Consider the following 15,936-nt stretch of genomic DNA (forward strand, 5'->3'; position numbering starts at 1 on the left):
ACATGCATGCGCTCAGGGTCCACTGAGCACAGTGCTCGCACAGATGATGAGCTTCCTAATGGTAACACTGACAAAGTTTAACACCTAATTGGAGTAGAATAAATACTCTTTAAAGGAGTGTGTAATAAAGATGGTAAATGGTGTAAAAATGGTGCTAAACACATTACTAAGAGAAACATAGGAACCTATTGATGCTCTGTCAATTACCTTTAATTGTGTATCTTTTTAAAAGATTTATTTTATTACTTATTTGTATATGTATGTCTCTCTGTGTGTGCTTGCATGTGTTTAGGGAGTCCAGAATTCTTGGCTGCCCTGGAGCTGGAGTCAGGCACTTGTGAGAGGTCCCACATGGGAGCTGGGAACCAAACAAGTCCTTTGAAGATCAGTAAACACTCAAATTGTTGAGCTACTTCTCCAGCTCATTTTAAAGATATATATATATATATATATATATATATATATATATATATATTAGTCTATATATCTTAATTTAAGAAACAAATAGAAATTTGGCCAAATTTTCTGAGCTGGAGAAACAGACATTGCTGTGAATCACTTAATTGTAAAGTGATGACGTGTTTTTGATTAGATAAGACAATTACCATAGAACCAAAACTTTTCAACTACCCATGAAGGGCTACCCATAAGTGACCATGTTGTACACTTATCAAAACTCTTTTACTTATTTTTTTTTACACTTCCATATTGAACCATTCCTCATGGGTCATTAAGTTATCTAGAGTTCATTCAGAAATCTATCTGAAGATTTTTTGGGTAGCTGAAAAAGAAATCATTCCATCACAGTCTGAAACTGTTTCATTCCTCTAGTGTTTCAAGTTCAAAAGGAGAGAAATGAGGCTTCAGGAGGTGAAGCCACCTATCTACCCATGGAGGTACACACAGCAGGTGTCCACAGTACAGGTTGAACTTGTATTATCATGATGCCAACTGATTTTTGACTCCTCCATAATGCCTCATCTACATTATTCCTCCTACACTGAAGCCCAGGTTGGCTCTCAAGGATTTGGGATATGGGCACAAATGATTCCAGATATACTGTAGCAGCTTGAAGGAAGACAAAGTACTGGGCACTCAAAACAGGAAAGTCCTTCCTTGAGGAGGAAATGGAAACGTGAACACGCAAGAGAGTGTTTTTAGAAGCTTATCTAGCTTTGAGCAAGAGTCGGGATTATGTGTGTCAGGCATATCTTGATTATGATGCCCAAGCCTTATTTCCATTCATCAAAGCTCATGAAAGAGTAGGCTATGTTCTAGGGTAATGTAAGAGTAGCTTTCTGACCTCACATTGGCCACACCTAAATTATGAAATGAAACCAGTAGAGAAAAGGAACTTTCCCAGCTTAGATAACAACAGAAGTTGGGAAAGGCCATGATTTCTGGAGGTGTACATAAGGCAAATCAACGAACCAAGAGAGAAGTGTTTCATTTTAGCATGCATCATGGCTTAATCATTACCCTCTGCTGCATCCTCCTATGCCATTTTCTGCTCTCTAGCAATGATATATGGCTTAGCTATAGGACGCATATTCTGGCATGGGACTCATTTCCATTCTTTTCCTCCTTCCTAATTAATATGACCATATCAACAATTTTTCCCATGCCTTCATCTCTTCATTTGTGAAATGTAAGCTAATGATGTTTGTCTTCAGAGAGACTATAAATTAGGCATATACCCAGCACTTAAATGGAGCAGTAACTCATTTCGAGTCAGGTACTGATACAAGTTTGCCATCTCTAAAATGTTTGTTTTTATATCCCAACCTAAGTTCTGAAGAGATAATTGAGTAAAGAAAGAATGGGAGTTCTGGGAACTCAAACCATATGGTCTTCACATAAACAAGATGTGTGTGTGTGACAGAGAAATCGCTGGTGCTTTTTCCCTGGATCAAACACAGCATATTCCATTCTTGCCATGACAGACTAACTCTATGATTGCATGAGTCCTTTTTTTTTTTATTTTTTAAGTGTGCATGGCCCTCTTATTTCACAGGTGGACTTGTACAAACTCTGGTTTGCTCCTCTTTCTCTTCCAGGCTGTGAGCTGAAGGGTTCACGGGCTCCTGCTGTAATGAGGTCCTCACCATTGGCCCAATGGCACCAGTCCATTGGAGAATGAAACCTTGAAAACTGAGAGCCAAAATAAATAATTTCTTTTTATAACCTGATTATGTCAGGCATTTGTTAAGGGGACAGAGATCCAACAGCAGGTTCTTAGGAGAACCATAGCAGGGACCCGATCTCTTTGTCCCCATTGTTCATTCTTTCATGCCACTTTTGGCTTCCTCCCTTAAGAGCCTCCTGGTAAGCTGACATGTAAGATGATAACAATACAGACATGTCAACGTAATTTTAGAAACAAACTACAATTAGGACAAAGAAGGAACCAAAAAGCCCCATCTAATGGTTATAACTATGCATGAGTTCCCGAAAATCTATGAATATGATTACCCAAACCTCTGCTTTCTGTCTCTAAGATGCTATTGTTTTACCTGTAAAGTATAAGTTAAAATCACCTTAGGAGGTCACTTTTGAAGATGGCTGTCCGGGGTCCTCATCGAGTTCCATAAAACTTCTTGAAAAAGAGAAGAAAAAAAAATCAGGAGCTTTGCAGACTTACGGGATTCTTAGCAGGAGCACACTATACAGACTTACGGGATTGCTAGCAGGAGTACACTATGCAGATTTAGGAGATTGTTAGCAGGAGCACACAACACACTGTCTCATTTTCCCTTTTCTTGCTTAATTTCCTTAAACTTAGAATTTTAATTTTTATTATTATTTTTTTGAAATTGAGTCTCACTTGTTCCCTAGGCTAGCCTCACACTTGTGATCCTCCAGCCTCAGTGTCTCAAGTCATCTGGGCTACAAGCCTGTGCTGCTGTGCCTAGAACTAAGCTTTTTCATAGTGGAGGCATAATTTTCTGTTCCAGATTTTCCTATATGAAAGTGAAGTAAGACCCAAGATTTCTGTAATACTTTATAGTTGTCAAAGTATTTAGGCATGATTTTCTCTGAACTCAGTAACAAACCCATTAGCGGTCCTTTAATAAACAAAACCTCATAAGTAGTATGCATTGTGTGTGTGTATATATACATATATATGTACATATATATGTGTGTGTGTGTGCTTATATATGGATGTATATATAGTACTAGCTGTGCATACACACATATGTATTATGCTAGCACTTGAAATGGGATCTAACATCCAGTATGAATTTGAGTGTATTTGTTTTACTAATTTTTATAATTCTTTTACAAGCAAAAAAAAACCCAAAAAAACAAAAACAAAACAAAAAGAAGATGAAACCACCTTTTCACAACACATGGCTGATAGACTGCCAAGTTCAAAAGTGAATTCTCTAGAGTGATGACTACATGCCAGGCATACTGCCCTCTATAGTTCACAGGCTGGGTGGAAACAAGGGTAGTCTTTGAGAAGATGAAAGATGATGCAAACATGATTTTTGAATAAATCATAGTCTAGTGGAGAACAGGGACACACTCAGGGACCAGTCTTTACAACAAACTTGGGAATACTGTCATACAGATCCATATTGAGAATGACAGCTCCTAACAAGAAGCTGCAATTGGCTGTGAACGAAAACTCCCGAGAGGAGTCCGTGTCTGCAGAGACTGACTGGTTAATGAGAATTTCAGTAGTGTGGAGAGATTGGAATATTGCTGTTCCAGAGGCGAATTACTTTATCTTGAGCTAGTTCTAGCCTTCCAGAACAGCCATTACTTATTACCCCCCCACTCCCCCACCCCCACCCTGTATGTGAACTATTATCTTGTGACAGTATACTAAATCCTTTGGGAATCTATTAATTTAGAAGACTACTAGTTTCTACCCATCCAAAAGCTAAGAATGTCATCAGATAGCATCTTGAGCCTACAGAGTATTCTCCCATCTCAATGTACCTGCCTCTGTGATGTACACATCAAAGTTTTAAACTTGCCTTGATTTATGACTTTTTCTGCTCTGTAAAATTGTAAAAACTTTATAAATCTGCCTTCATGTTGGAACATGGAATTTGGGGTAACCTAAGTCTGTGCTCCCAGGCCATGGTCACTCAAAATGGCTCCAGGATAAATGATTCCTTACTCCCTTGAAGATGAAAGCAGCCACTTTGCACCCACAACACAAAGTATTGTGAATTCCAAATTGCAAAATAAAACAAAACAAAATCCTGAATTTTGTAGTTGTAGGAGTCTGTAACTTCTTCTCAGAGCTTGTCTTTGAATTGGGCTTTAGAAAGTGATTTGGTTTGTTGAATAAATAAAGAATGGTAGATTTCAGGCTGAACTGATGGCAGAGAAAGAAAAAAGCTCATGCAAAGACATTGAGGGTTCATATACATATTATTAGTGGTTCAGGCTTAGGTGTCTGCTGAGATGGATGCTGAAATTAACAGGAAAGACAAGGACATCATGAATAGACCTTCACCACCTCAGTAAACCTAGGCTTATGCTTCACTGGGTAGGCAATAGAAATTCATGGAAGAGTTTCAGGAATGATAATGAATGAGCAAATTTGTGGGTTTTTTATTTTTGATGATGACATGAGAAATTTGTGCAAATCTATATTTATCTATTCTTATTAAATATCTAAATTTATTAACTATCTAATTTTGCTAACTGTCTAAATTATAGTTCACATTTCCCCCAAACACTTTTCTATGGGCATTTTCCCCATTGCCTACTGTGGAAGTAATCTTTGATATTCAGATAGAGTTTATCTTGCTAGGCATCTATAGTTGTCTTTGTATCAGCTCATGTTATTTAACCTTAAAGACTGAAGGTTTTTTTTAAGAAGGAATTTATAGACTAGATCTTGTTCTTCACAATTTTCATCCCAACTTTTCATATATTAAGACCCTAGAATTGATTTTTTTTGGAAGCCTCCTTCTATGAAGCATCTCCATAACACTGGTGGTGTTCTTCCTTTGTACAAGAACTCTGCGATATGTTTTGCATCCTGACTCCATCCTCAAGTACATCTGATCATTTGAACAAGGAATATTTTGTCTTTGAACAAAGACCCTCTAGGTTTCCATAGCTGATTTGAAATAGGTGTGTTTTAAGTATAATCTCTAAGATCTTTTTTCTTAGCTATTTCATCAAATGAATAATTATTTACTGATTGACACCATGGGAAATATGCTATGATATTATATTGTACTAGATAGACCTATCTGGTTTCTGTGTTCCATTAAGCTACATGAGTACAAAGAAGTAATTTTAGACTGTTGTAAGTAATATTATACCATCTCAAAACAAAGTGACAGAGAACAGTAATCAGGGAGGGAGAGAATAGTAATAAAAGAATAACAGAATTGTTTTCTAAGGAGGAGCTTGAAGATGAGCTATAGGAGCAAGCAGTGAGAAATACAAAGAGCATTTCAGGCAGAAGGGAACTCTAAGGTAGCATGCCTGACCTCATTAAAGGCTCTAGTATCACAAAGCAAGAATCTGTTCTAAATATGATGAGAAGTACAGGCACAGAGTTAACATTTCTGAGCTCAGAACCTCTAAGTCCTTAATGGAACTGATAGTAAAGTTTCAGGGCAATACAATGGCATGTTTGACATTTTGCATAAGGGGACTTTCCTAGTGAAGGAGAAGTAATTATTTTGCCTCCTTGCTTTGCTATGCTTTGTAGGTGACATTATTAGCTATTTTGTATTTTGCACATATCAAATGTTTTACTTACTATTTCTTATAACTTTTCTTCTTTTTTCTATTAATAATCATGAGGAGGCAACATATGCAAATAAAACTTCCACAAAAGAAAATGAAACAATAAAATAGAGTCATCTTTGAGTTTTAACAATGTGTAGAGAAGGCTCAGATACAGAATCCTATACAACGAAACATAGATTTTAAGCATATCAAAGTCTACAAGAAGAGAACCAACAACTCCTTTATAAAAATGGCTCTTCATTTGTTGTTGGTTGAGTTTAAGAAGCTGTGTATGGCCGGGTGGTGGTGGCGCACGCCTTTAATCCCAGCACTTGGGAGGCAGAGCCAGGTGGATCTCTGTGAGTTCGAGGCCAGCCTGGGCTACCAAGTGAGTTCCAGGGAAGGCGCAAAGCTACACAGAGAAACCCTGTCTCAAAAAACCAAAAAAAAAAAAAAAAAAAAAAAAAGAAGCTGTGTATACTTACCCCAGGGAAACCTGAGAATTCATATTTAAATAGAATATAAACAGAACTTCAACGTGCAGTAGAACTGTAGGGTCCTGCTCTGTAGCTGAACACCTGGCTATGTGTGCCTTTCATATCAGAATTACCCAGAAAGCTTGTTAAAACCTGCATTCTTAGCCTTGCCTTTGGGTGACCCTACTACGGAATGCAGGAAGACTAATTCAAACATAATTATCCACTGTATTGTGAAACTGGTAGGTAATAAATCAGAGTTCTGTCAAACTATGCTTAGGTTTCTAGATGAAAACGAATTAAAAACAGTAACTTGCAGGGGTGCAGACTGAAAGAACTCTGAAGAATAAGGAGAGGTCATGTCAAATCCAAAATATGTCAAATCTAAGGGGTATTAAGAAGCAGGCTGAGAACATTAGAAAGACTGGGCTAGGTCATCCTCCATGGCAGTCAATGCACTGTTCCTCAGAGTTCTGCACATTATGTCTAAAGAGAGTTATCAGCTACTTCAGCCAGGCCTCTTGAGCTACACAAACTAGAAACCAAACACAGGACTTATCACATTCATTATCAGGACCACAACTTGTTTTCCAATTCTTTTTTTTTAAATGCTGAACATTACTACTTTTTTATTATTTTATTTTATTTTTTTCGATTATCAGCTTGATACAGTACAAATTCTTTTTTAAAAAATATTTTTTATTTTATAATTAACTTAATTTCACATATCAGCCATGGATTCCTCCATCCACCCTCCTCCCACCCCCCATTCCCACCTCCTTTTTGGAGCCTGGAGCCTATCTTGGGACACTTTGCTCAGCCTTGGTGTAGGGAGGAGGGGACTAGACCTGCCATGCCTGAGTCTACCAGGCTGGCCTGACTCCCCAGGGGAGACCTTGCCTTGTTTTCCATTTTTTGGTTCTGCATCCTTTTGCCCTTTTATTATGACCCTGAGATTTTAAAATACTGTGTGAAGGATCTGGAGGTAGCACTCTCACTCTGGAATTCAGGGCAATTCATTCATATGTAAAATGTAACTTAAAGTAGTGTGGGAGCCTGTTTTCAGGTTCCTCATGGCTTTACCCAGCAGGTCTGCATAGAGAGGATGATTAGGACCACGGGCCTAAGTGCAGGTGTCTGAGATGGGCTGCACTTGGCTGTGCTGGGGAAAGGTCTTTTGCTCCAACCCTTGGCCTCTCTATAAATACCCTGGGGCAGAGACAGTCAGGGCCTGTTGGAATAGGTTCCAGGCCCTCTCGAGGCTATCCTTTATTTTCTATCTGTTTATCTCCACAATCTAAATCCTTCTATCTAATATTTCCTGCTGCTCGCACTCAAGAAAACTCTGGGGAACTGTGAGGTTGGTGGGTAAACGCGCCGGAAGGTAGGGAAACGTTTTGTTTTTTTTCAAGGAAAAGTGAATGCATTTGTTCCATTTCATGAGTGTGCTCATTATCTACGGTGATGCTGGCAAGACCGGTTTATCTCAGTACTTACGATCCTCTGGACATGGAGCGAAGGATGAAATCCACTGCATTCTCAATGATCTCTGAACCCAGGAGACTTAAGAATTTGGGGAACTCTGGCTCTGGTTTTTTACTGGAGTCATCTGGATTGTTATCTGATTTCTCATCTGGGTTCTCATCTTCCTTTGGGTTGTCATCTGAAAACAAAAAATAAACAGAAAAAATTCTCAGATGTGACTCTTAGTAACCAAAAAGGAAAATCTGTTTCTCGTACAGGAACTGTTGAGCTCCTGGGTATCTACCTGGTACCAACTCATTAGTTACACCTTCCTGTCCCTGAACAGCCAGTGCTTGTCTGGTTGAATCCTTTACAACATTATCTCATTATTTCTAAAAACAAATGAGTAACAGACATAAGTATTTAGGTAGACAATGGCTATATTTGGTTACCAAGAAAACAAAACCCACAGAGGTACCTTTATTTTTCTTTTTGGAAGATTTTTTTATTCATCCCTTGAGAATTTCATGCAATGTATTCTGAGTGTCTTCACTCCAGCTGCCCTGCTTACCATCCTTTGCACTCTCCCATCCCTTCCCATCCAACATTGAGATTCTTTTTATTCTCTCCCCATCAAGTCCAATTTATGTTTCCTAGCTAGTTTTGGGACTTGGACTTTCCCTGGTGTCTGGTCAACCTATCAAGGTGAGGTGTTAAAGAAAACTGACTTCTCTCAGTAGCTGTCAAGTACCAAGAGTTCCTCAGCCAGTGGTGTTTCGTGTCCAGCCTCCCCCTTCTAGGCTGAGATTTTATTTTGCTGTACTTGTGAAGGTCTTGTGCATGCTGTCACAATTGCTGTGGGTTATATATGTATCTGTCCTGGTGTGTCTGGAAAACAGTGTTTTCTTGATGTTATCAACCATTTCACACTTTTACAATCTTTCCAAGCCCTTTTCCATTAAGATTCTCTGAGCCTTGGGGAAGAATGGTGTGATAGGTATGTCCTATTTGGGGCTGAGCACTCCACAGTCTTTTGTTCTTTGCATATTGACAAGTTGTGTGTGTGTGTGTAGTGGGGTGTGTCTCTATGTTAATTGTCATCTACTACAAGTAGAGGCTTCTCTGATGAGGACCGAGAGACGCTCTTATGTACAGGTACAACAATAAGCTGTTACATTACATTACACTAATGTTAGTGTCTGGTTCAAGATACAGAAAACCTAGCTGTCCACATAATATAGAACACTGGTGTTCCACATGATTTTCGTGTCAATGGTAATATAAATAAGGAAGATAAAAATCTTCATAGTAGTTTTGTTGTGCAATACCGTTAACAGGTATTTCACATGTACTGTCATTTTTTCCTCACAATTCTATGAAGTGAGAAAATTACTAAGCCAATCCAAAGTTGAAGAAATGGAGTTGGACAGAGATTTCAAAGCTGTTTCAAAGAGAAAGAATTACCAGATGATAGAAATATAATCCAAGGTCATGTTTGTCTGATAACAAAATCTAGATGTTTACAGTATTCTGTGATAAAACTGTGTGCTCTTTGCAGGAAAAGTATACACCTGCACTTTATTTATGGGAATGAACAGAAGATAAATAATAAATAATTTCTGTCATTTTTATATCACCTATTAATTTTATGAACAATGATTTTACAAATGCTGTATAATTTTTCTCCCTGGGTAATGCTTTAAGATATGCAATTTTTAGCTTATTAGTTGGAGAAACTGATAATATTTGAGGGCGAGAAGGCTGTACAAATCCAAGAGAAGAAAGCATGAGGACTATAGGACTCAGATGTGTCTCTTGGGTGTTAATGTTCTTCATTTTCATGAGATGAAAAGGTCTGGGAGAGTGATATAAACTACAGTGTCCTGCCTTCTCTCTGAATCTTGATAATAAGATGATGTAGGACCTTTATTTTTTCATTTTATTAACAGAACTATGATGTTGCCAGACTCTACAAAAAATACTGGATGCCTTATTCAATTTCAGTTGAACATCAGGTTATTTTTAGGATAAAACTGATAAATGTGATATCTAGGACAGTATCAAAATAACAATAATTCATTGTTTATTTTAAAATTCAAATTTATAAGAAAGTCAATTTTAAGTATTTTATTGAGGCACCCAATAAGAATTATAGAAAAGTCCATTTAAGTGATGTTTAAGAATTGAAGAATTTATCTTGCTCCTGACTCTGGAAGTTTATGAAATTTAAGATCAATATATATATTTTGGTTTTTCGAGACAGGGTTTCTCTGTGTAGTTTTGGTGCCTGTCCTGGATCTCGCTCTGCAGACCAGACTTGCCTCAAACTCACAGAGATCTGCCTGACTCTGCCTCCTGAGTACTGGGATTAAAGGTGTGCCCAGCTTTTAAGATCAATATTAAACATTGTTTGCATAAAAATGATTTTTAAGATACACAGTAGTGTCTTGTATCTCTCCTGCATTCTCACTACAAGTTTTGACTCATAAAGTCTCAACTGCGTAACACTGTTTTCCCTAGACTCAGTTGAAGGTCGTGTAGCTACATCTCTACTAAATGATGGAAAAAATGTGTGATCTATGTTATATTCTAAAATAGAAACTATTAGGAAAAATGGCATTAAATTCCATAAGCCTCTATTATTTACTATGTCATAATCAAATATTTGATAGGCTTTTTATTCTGGGGTTTATAAAAGACAATAATCAAATATGCATTCATCCAACAGTTGAGTTTTTCATTTAGAACACATTTTGCTTTGGTTTAGTTTCTTTCAGAGTAGAGCACGCACAGAACCTTTTCACTTGAGTTAAACTAAAGATGGTGACCCTCACATTACAAGTCTGTGTGACCAAAGTTCCCAGAATGGGTTTATTTTCATTGTGAGAAGAAACAGATGCCTTTGTGGAGTACCTGCCATGCAGTGCTGGACTAGTACATCCTCACAGACCTGTATCCTTATCCAACTCAGTGATGGAGTCACAGTTTCCGGAGAACACAGATGCTCTGGGGAATTCAACAATTCACCTAAAGTCACTCTGTAAAACTCAGCTGAGCCAGTGTATAACCCTGAATTCTGTCTAACTCCAGGGAATATGGTCTTCAGGTTGTATTACACTACCCCCATAAGTTGGTTCTATGAGGATACCAGCCAAGTGTAGTGCAGAAAGTCCCTGCACAAAACAAGAGTCCTTTTTTGCAACATATAACAGTTTTGTTCACTTTTAATGTAATACTAAATACTAGCTTTTCAATATCGGAGGAGCTGGGGATTAGAATATGGGAAATTGGGAATTAGTCTCAGTCTTTGGTCCATATGCATAGACATAGGTGTTAGTGAGTGGTGTGCCCCATGATTTAAGGTCCTACAATCTGATTTTGTTTTCATCAAAATATTAGTCACGTACTTTTGCAAATTACATTTAACCACTGTCTTTTAGTTTTTCATTGTGATGTTGCTAGGATGAAAAGTATTGTATATATTGTTCGAGTTTATAATGTGTATATAGATATATATCCATAGTGTATATACCACTCATCACAGAATCAGACTCAGGATAAGCTCACAGTAATTGATTTGTGTTACTATTAGTATTATTATCAAAAACAGCAACACAATGATAAGTAGCTCCATTTTCCTCTAGCATTTTAGAATATTATGAAAATTTAAATGCTATTGGAATATCTAGAAATCTCAAATCATCAAGCTCCATAATTAAATATTTCCTCTTTTAAAATATAATACAGAGTAGCCTTTATTTATATTAAGTATTCAGCTGAATTTCTTAATTGAATGTGATTATAAAATTCTGAAAAACACAACATTTTAATTTATATAGATTTCTACATTTTACAAAGTTATTATAAAAGCATGCTCATTTTATCTGGTAACATCGATAGTTGTGTAATTTTATAGTTAAGGAAATTAACACAAAACTGGATTATTTAACCAGTTCCACAGTTTATGAGATGAATGAGAATTGTCTTTAGAATGCAAATCTCACCCTTCATATCCCTGTGTTGGTGACTTTAGAAGCAGAGTGGGCACAGACATTCCATGTCCCCTCTGGCATAGTTCTTTTGTGTCTATCACCTGTCTTTTCTATTGGTGATGCCATGAGTCACCTGGGGCTGTGAGATCTGCTGGCTTACAGGCAAAGGGACCTGTTGCTAAGTGGTTACACACTCTGCTTTCTGCGTCACCCTGAACAGAGACAATTCAAGGATTCACAGCTTCTGCAGAGAAAATGATAAATTCCTAAGTGAGAATGCTGCATGCTGCTTGCAGTCCTGTGTGCTTGCATGGGATACAAAAGAAACGCATGCTTAGTTGCAAGGGGAAGAACCTAGAAACTCAGATTTCACAGAGAACTTTCCCTTGTGCCTATACTAAAAAACAAAACAAATAAAGAAAAAAACTTCCCCCAGCAAATCTTGGATTTGCACCAATCAAACAAAATGAGAGAATGGCATGTTTACTTAGTAGGGTTATTATGAGAGTCTATTACAATTACATGTGATTCCAGAATAAGAAAGAAAACCAGAAAGACTAAATAAGTTATGGAGGGTCTGGGTAAATCATTTAAGGTGTGTAAAGAATAAAACTTAGAATATATTGTTGATGTCAAACTTCTATTTAAATTAGTAGGGTTCTCTTATTAATCTGCTTTCTTGGTATTAGTTACAAATACTGACTTAAAAGAACAAAAACATATGTCTAATGAAGGTTTATTTAAATGTTTTGTGTTTGGTTATGTTTTATCTAAACATTATACAGTGGTTAAAAATACCAAGCTGGTGTAACTGACCTTCTGCATGTTCAATGACGTAGTGTGGCGGTCATGTGGACAGAGGGATTTACAGAGACAGTATTTTACCACTTGCCCTCCCAGGTCAACTGGGCCCCCGGCCCGTCTCTCTGAATGACCTGTAGCTCTGATGAGCCACATGTCTTCTTGTTTAAGGAGGCCATGGAGATGACATTGGATGGGCCTGTCTAGTCTACAAACAGAAGGAGCAACACAGAGGGAAAAATGACCTTAGTGCTTCCAAGTGAAGGCAAGGACAATCAAGGCCTTTGACTTTTTCTCAGAAGGTGGGACAAATGATAAAAGGGAGGCCAAGGGAGTCAGGGATTCCTTGCCATCCTCAGAGACCCCTGAGGATCAGAACCTCGACTGGCCTGGAAACAAAATGAAAATGATTAATTTTGAATATCTGCTTGGTCTTATACACCTGACAAAAAAGTACAGCCAAAGTTAAGATGCATGTTGGTTGACTGTCCGTGGAATCATACTCAAGGACATTATGCTTAAGTGTGTATGAGACGCTACTTAGACAATCAGGTCTTTCTAATGTTTTTCTACTTGGTAAGGAAAATGTCACCCAAGACAGAAGATATCAGGATGTTGGCTCAATTTTAACACTGAACTGTTTACTTGCAGCCAAGAGAGGTGGGATCACGCCACTGTTGTCTTCAACTGAAAAACAGGATGATTAAATGTCTTATTTTTTCTCTCCTACTCTAGAAACTATCTGGGAGGAACCTTGCACTGTCCTTCTAGCCACTCAGTTAACTGAAGTACTTGAAAGCACATCCTGAGTTCACTACACTTTAGTCCAATCCAGAGGCCAAAAGAAAAATGAAAAACAAGGACCAGACCAATGGATGCATGCTCTGGTGGACCATCAAGATATTCCAGTGGCTTTGATTGGGGTGTTTTAAAAGTATTGGCTCCTCCTGATTCTTTGTCTAGGGTTTGCAATGCTAATTCCTCTTGTCTTCTCTCTCACAGGTCTTTCTGGGCACTAATCAAGGACTTCCTTTCCTCTCTAAACATGGCTTTATTGAAATTACCAATGCTCGCTTGGGGTCTTTTAAATAGACCCACTGAAGTGGTACCCCAACTGCTATGCCCAACAATCTCTTTCAGCTGTAGGAAGCCAGATTGGTCATTGCCATACTTCCATAAAGGAATTTAGAGTTAGAGGTCTTCTATAGCATGAATAATGAGAACAGGGGGTAGAAATTGGCTAAGTAATTTAAGGTTAAACAACAACAAGAAACAACAACACAAAAACCTAGAAGTACTCAGTTCTTTCTCTGCTAAAAGCAGGAAATGTATTTGGGTTTCTTAGCAACCTCATCTTTAGCAGAGGCTAAAGATGCCAGAAGTGTTTGGGAGTCTCTCATCCCTGATATGGTTCCCAATGATTCTTAGGTTAGTGGGGAGTGCTGGAGTAGCAATAAAGGTCCATTAATGTGAGACACTTTTGGTTAAGAGAACAGAATTTCTGGCCTGGGTGGAGACCCAACATTTCCACTTGTGCCACGTCAGTCATCTGGCTAAGGGACCACCCCTTCCAAAGAAGGAAGGTGAGTTCACCTTAGTCCATGCCAAAGAGATAGGATGATTACGTGTCTTATTTTTCTCTCCTACACTTTAATGACACTGTACTTTTTCCTCCCAGAATTCCCACCCCCAGCAGGTTACAGGCAGGCAGCTTGATGAGTCGGCCAGTTTGTCTGAAGTACTCAGGAAGTGTAACTTTTCATCTTCTTCTATCTCTATATTAAGCATGCACCTTTCCGTGTCTTTGGGTTTTTCTGATACTTTGGGCCTTCTTAACTTCTTTTCTTAAGATGCCTCTCAGCACTGTGTCTGCCAGTCACCATGAGTCTGAACTCCACACTGGTAACATAAATAGCATTACTTATTTTTCCTTAGCTAAGATATACAAACTGAGATATTCATACACACATACACACACACACACACCACACCACACATACATATGCTGAGATATACAAACTACCTGGGATGTTTTTCTTTAAACTCTAATAAAACTGTCCTCAAACTTAAAAATAATTTATACATAATAATAATAAGAGTTAATATTTATTTAGTGATTTTTATTGAGCAGGTACTATTCCAGACTGTTGCCTCTTTTGTTTAAATTTCATGATACATTTGTGAGACTGTTAGCAATTAATGTCCCTTATTTGTATCACATCTAGAGGTTTCAAATGTCATGCCCGAATATACATTTCTCTTTAGTGGTAGAACCACGATAGGGTGCTATTGAAAATGATATCTTCATCATCATTAAACATTATTAGTTATAATCATCAAATCACCCCACTGACACCTCTCAGTGAATTTATAATGTAATAGTGTCACTTCATAATTTAAGAATATAAGAAAGGATTCATTCCAAACCTCATTATTTACTGAGGATGCAGGATACAACCCAAATCAATCTTAATACAACCGCTCTTTGTATTAGATGTGTTTCCAACCTCCCTGCCAAATGTTCTTTCTGCAATGCCAAAATGCCCCTCCCCTTCATATTCTGTGCCAGCTTCCACCCATTACTGCTAACTATGGCAAAGTTTCTGGGCTGTGATCCGAAACACTTACCTGCCTGGCTTGTCAGGATTAGGGCACACAGTCCCAGGACAACCATCAGCCGAAGAACTGAGACAGCCATTCCTGTTGACCTGGGTATTGGTGCAGATAAATTGCTTAGATGCACCTGAATCTTTGCTCCATTTATAGGACAGTTGTGGTGACATCATCTGCTGTGGAATTTAGGCTGTTGCACAAGATGTCTGAACAGCTTGCTCTGAGATCTCTAACAATAGGCTCTGCCCTGTCTTTCAAAATCAGAGCAATTTCTTTCTTTTTAAAAAATTTCAATAGCTTACAAAGAATTGGGTTTCATTTAGGCATTTTTCAAACAAAATTTGCCTTTGTCATTTCTTTTGACCTCCTCTCTATCCCTCCATTCTCCCTTGTTCTAGCCTAATAGCCTTCTATCAATTTTCAAGTCATACGTGACTTTTGCCTTTATTCCACTTTCTTGTTACTTCTTGTTTCTTTCTCAGGGCTCCTGTCTAGTTTCATACTTTACCCCACCCCCACAACTGCTGCTTTACATGTATGTAAGCATTAAAAGTTTAGATTTTCTTATGAGACAGAACATGTGAATTTTGTCTTTCTGAGACTAGAGTACCTTATTGATATAATATTCTCCTTCCACCACCCAGAAACCTCACAATTTCATTTTTTTCTTAGCAGGCTACATTTCAATATTCAGGCTTCTGTGGATGGACATCTGTTTCCTAGATATTGTGAATAGTGCAGCAGCAGTGAACATGAACGTACACATACTTCTGTGGTAGCATATATAGTCTTTTGAGTATATGCCCAAAAATGGTACAGCTAGGCCATACAGTAGTTCTACTTTGAATTATTCTGGAGGAACCTCCATATTGGCTGCATTA

General features: G+C 38.0%; 1 protein-coding gene across 1 annotated transcript; it reads right to left on the reverse strand.

Moving 5' to 3' along the window:
- Positions 1 to 2,538: 2,538 nt before the first annotated feature.
- C19H5orf46 (chromosome 19 C5orf46 homolog) lies at positions 2,539 to 15,140 on the reverse strand. The gene is made up of 3 exons (XM_059246073.1): positions 15,071 to 15,140; positions 7,683 to 7,848; positions 2,539 to 2,596 (listed from the first exon to the last, which is right to left on the reverse strand). Exons 1-3 carry the CDS (start codon positions 15,138 to 15,140, stop codon positions 2,539 to 2,541), a joined length of 294 nt encoding a protein of 97 aa, XP_059102056.1.
- Between the last annotated feature and the right edge of the window lie 796 nt (positions 15,141 to 15,936).

The sequence above is a fragment of the Peromyscus eremicus genome, chromosome 19 (genome assembly GCF_949786415.1).
Source record: "Peromyscus eremicus chromosome 19, PerEre_H2_v1, whole genome shotgun sequence".
Classification (NCBI taxonomy): domain Eukaryota; kingdom Metazoa; phylum Chordata; class Mammalia; order Rodentia; family Cricetidae; genus Peromyscus; species Peromyscus eremicus.

Coding starts and splice junctions, on each gene's coding strand:
- C19H5orf46 (XM_059246073.1), bottom strand. CDS start 15,140: ATGGCTGTCTCAGTTCTTCGGCTGATGGTTGTCCTGGGACTGTGTGCC. Junction 7,849..15,070: donor AATCCTGACAAGCCAGGCAG/GTAAGTGTTTCG, acceptor TTTTGTTTTCAG/ATGACAACCCAAAGGAAGAT. Junction 2,597..7,682: donor CGCTCCATGTCCAGAGGATC/GTAAGTACTGAG, acceptor CTCTTTTTCAAG/AAGTTTTATGGAACTCGATG.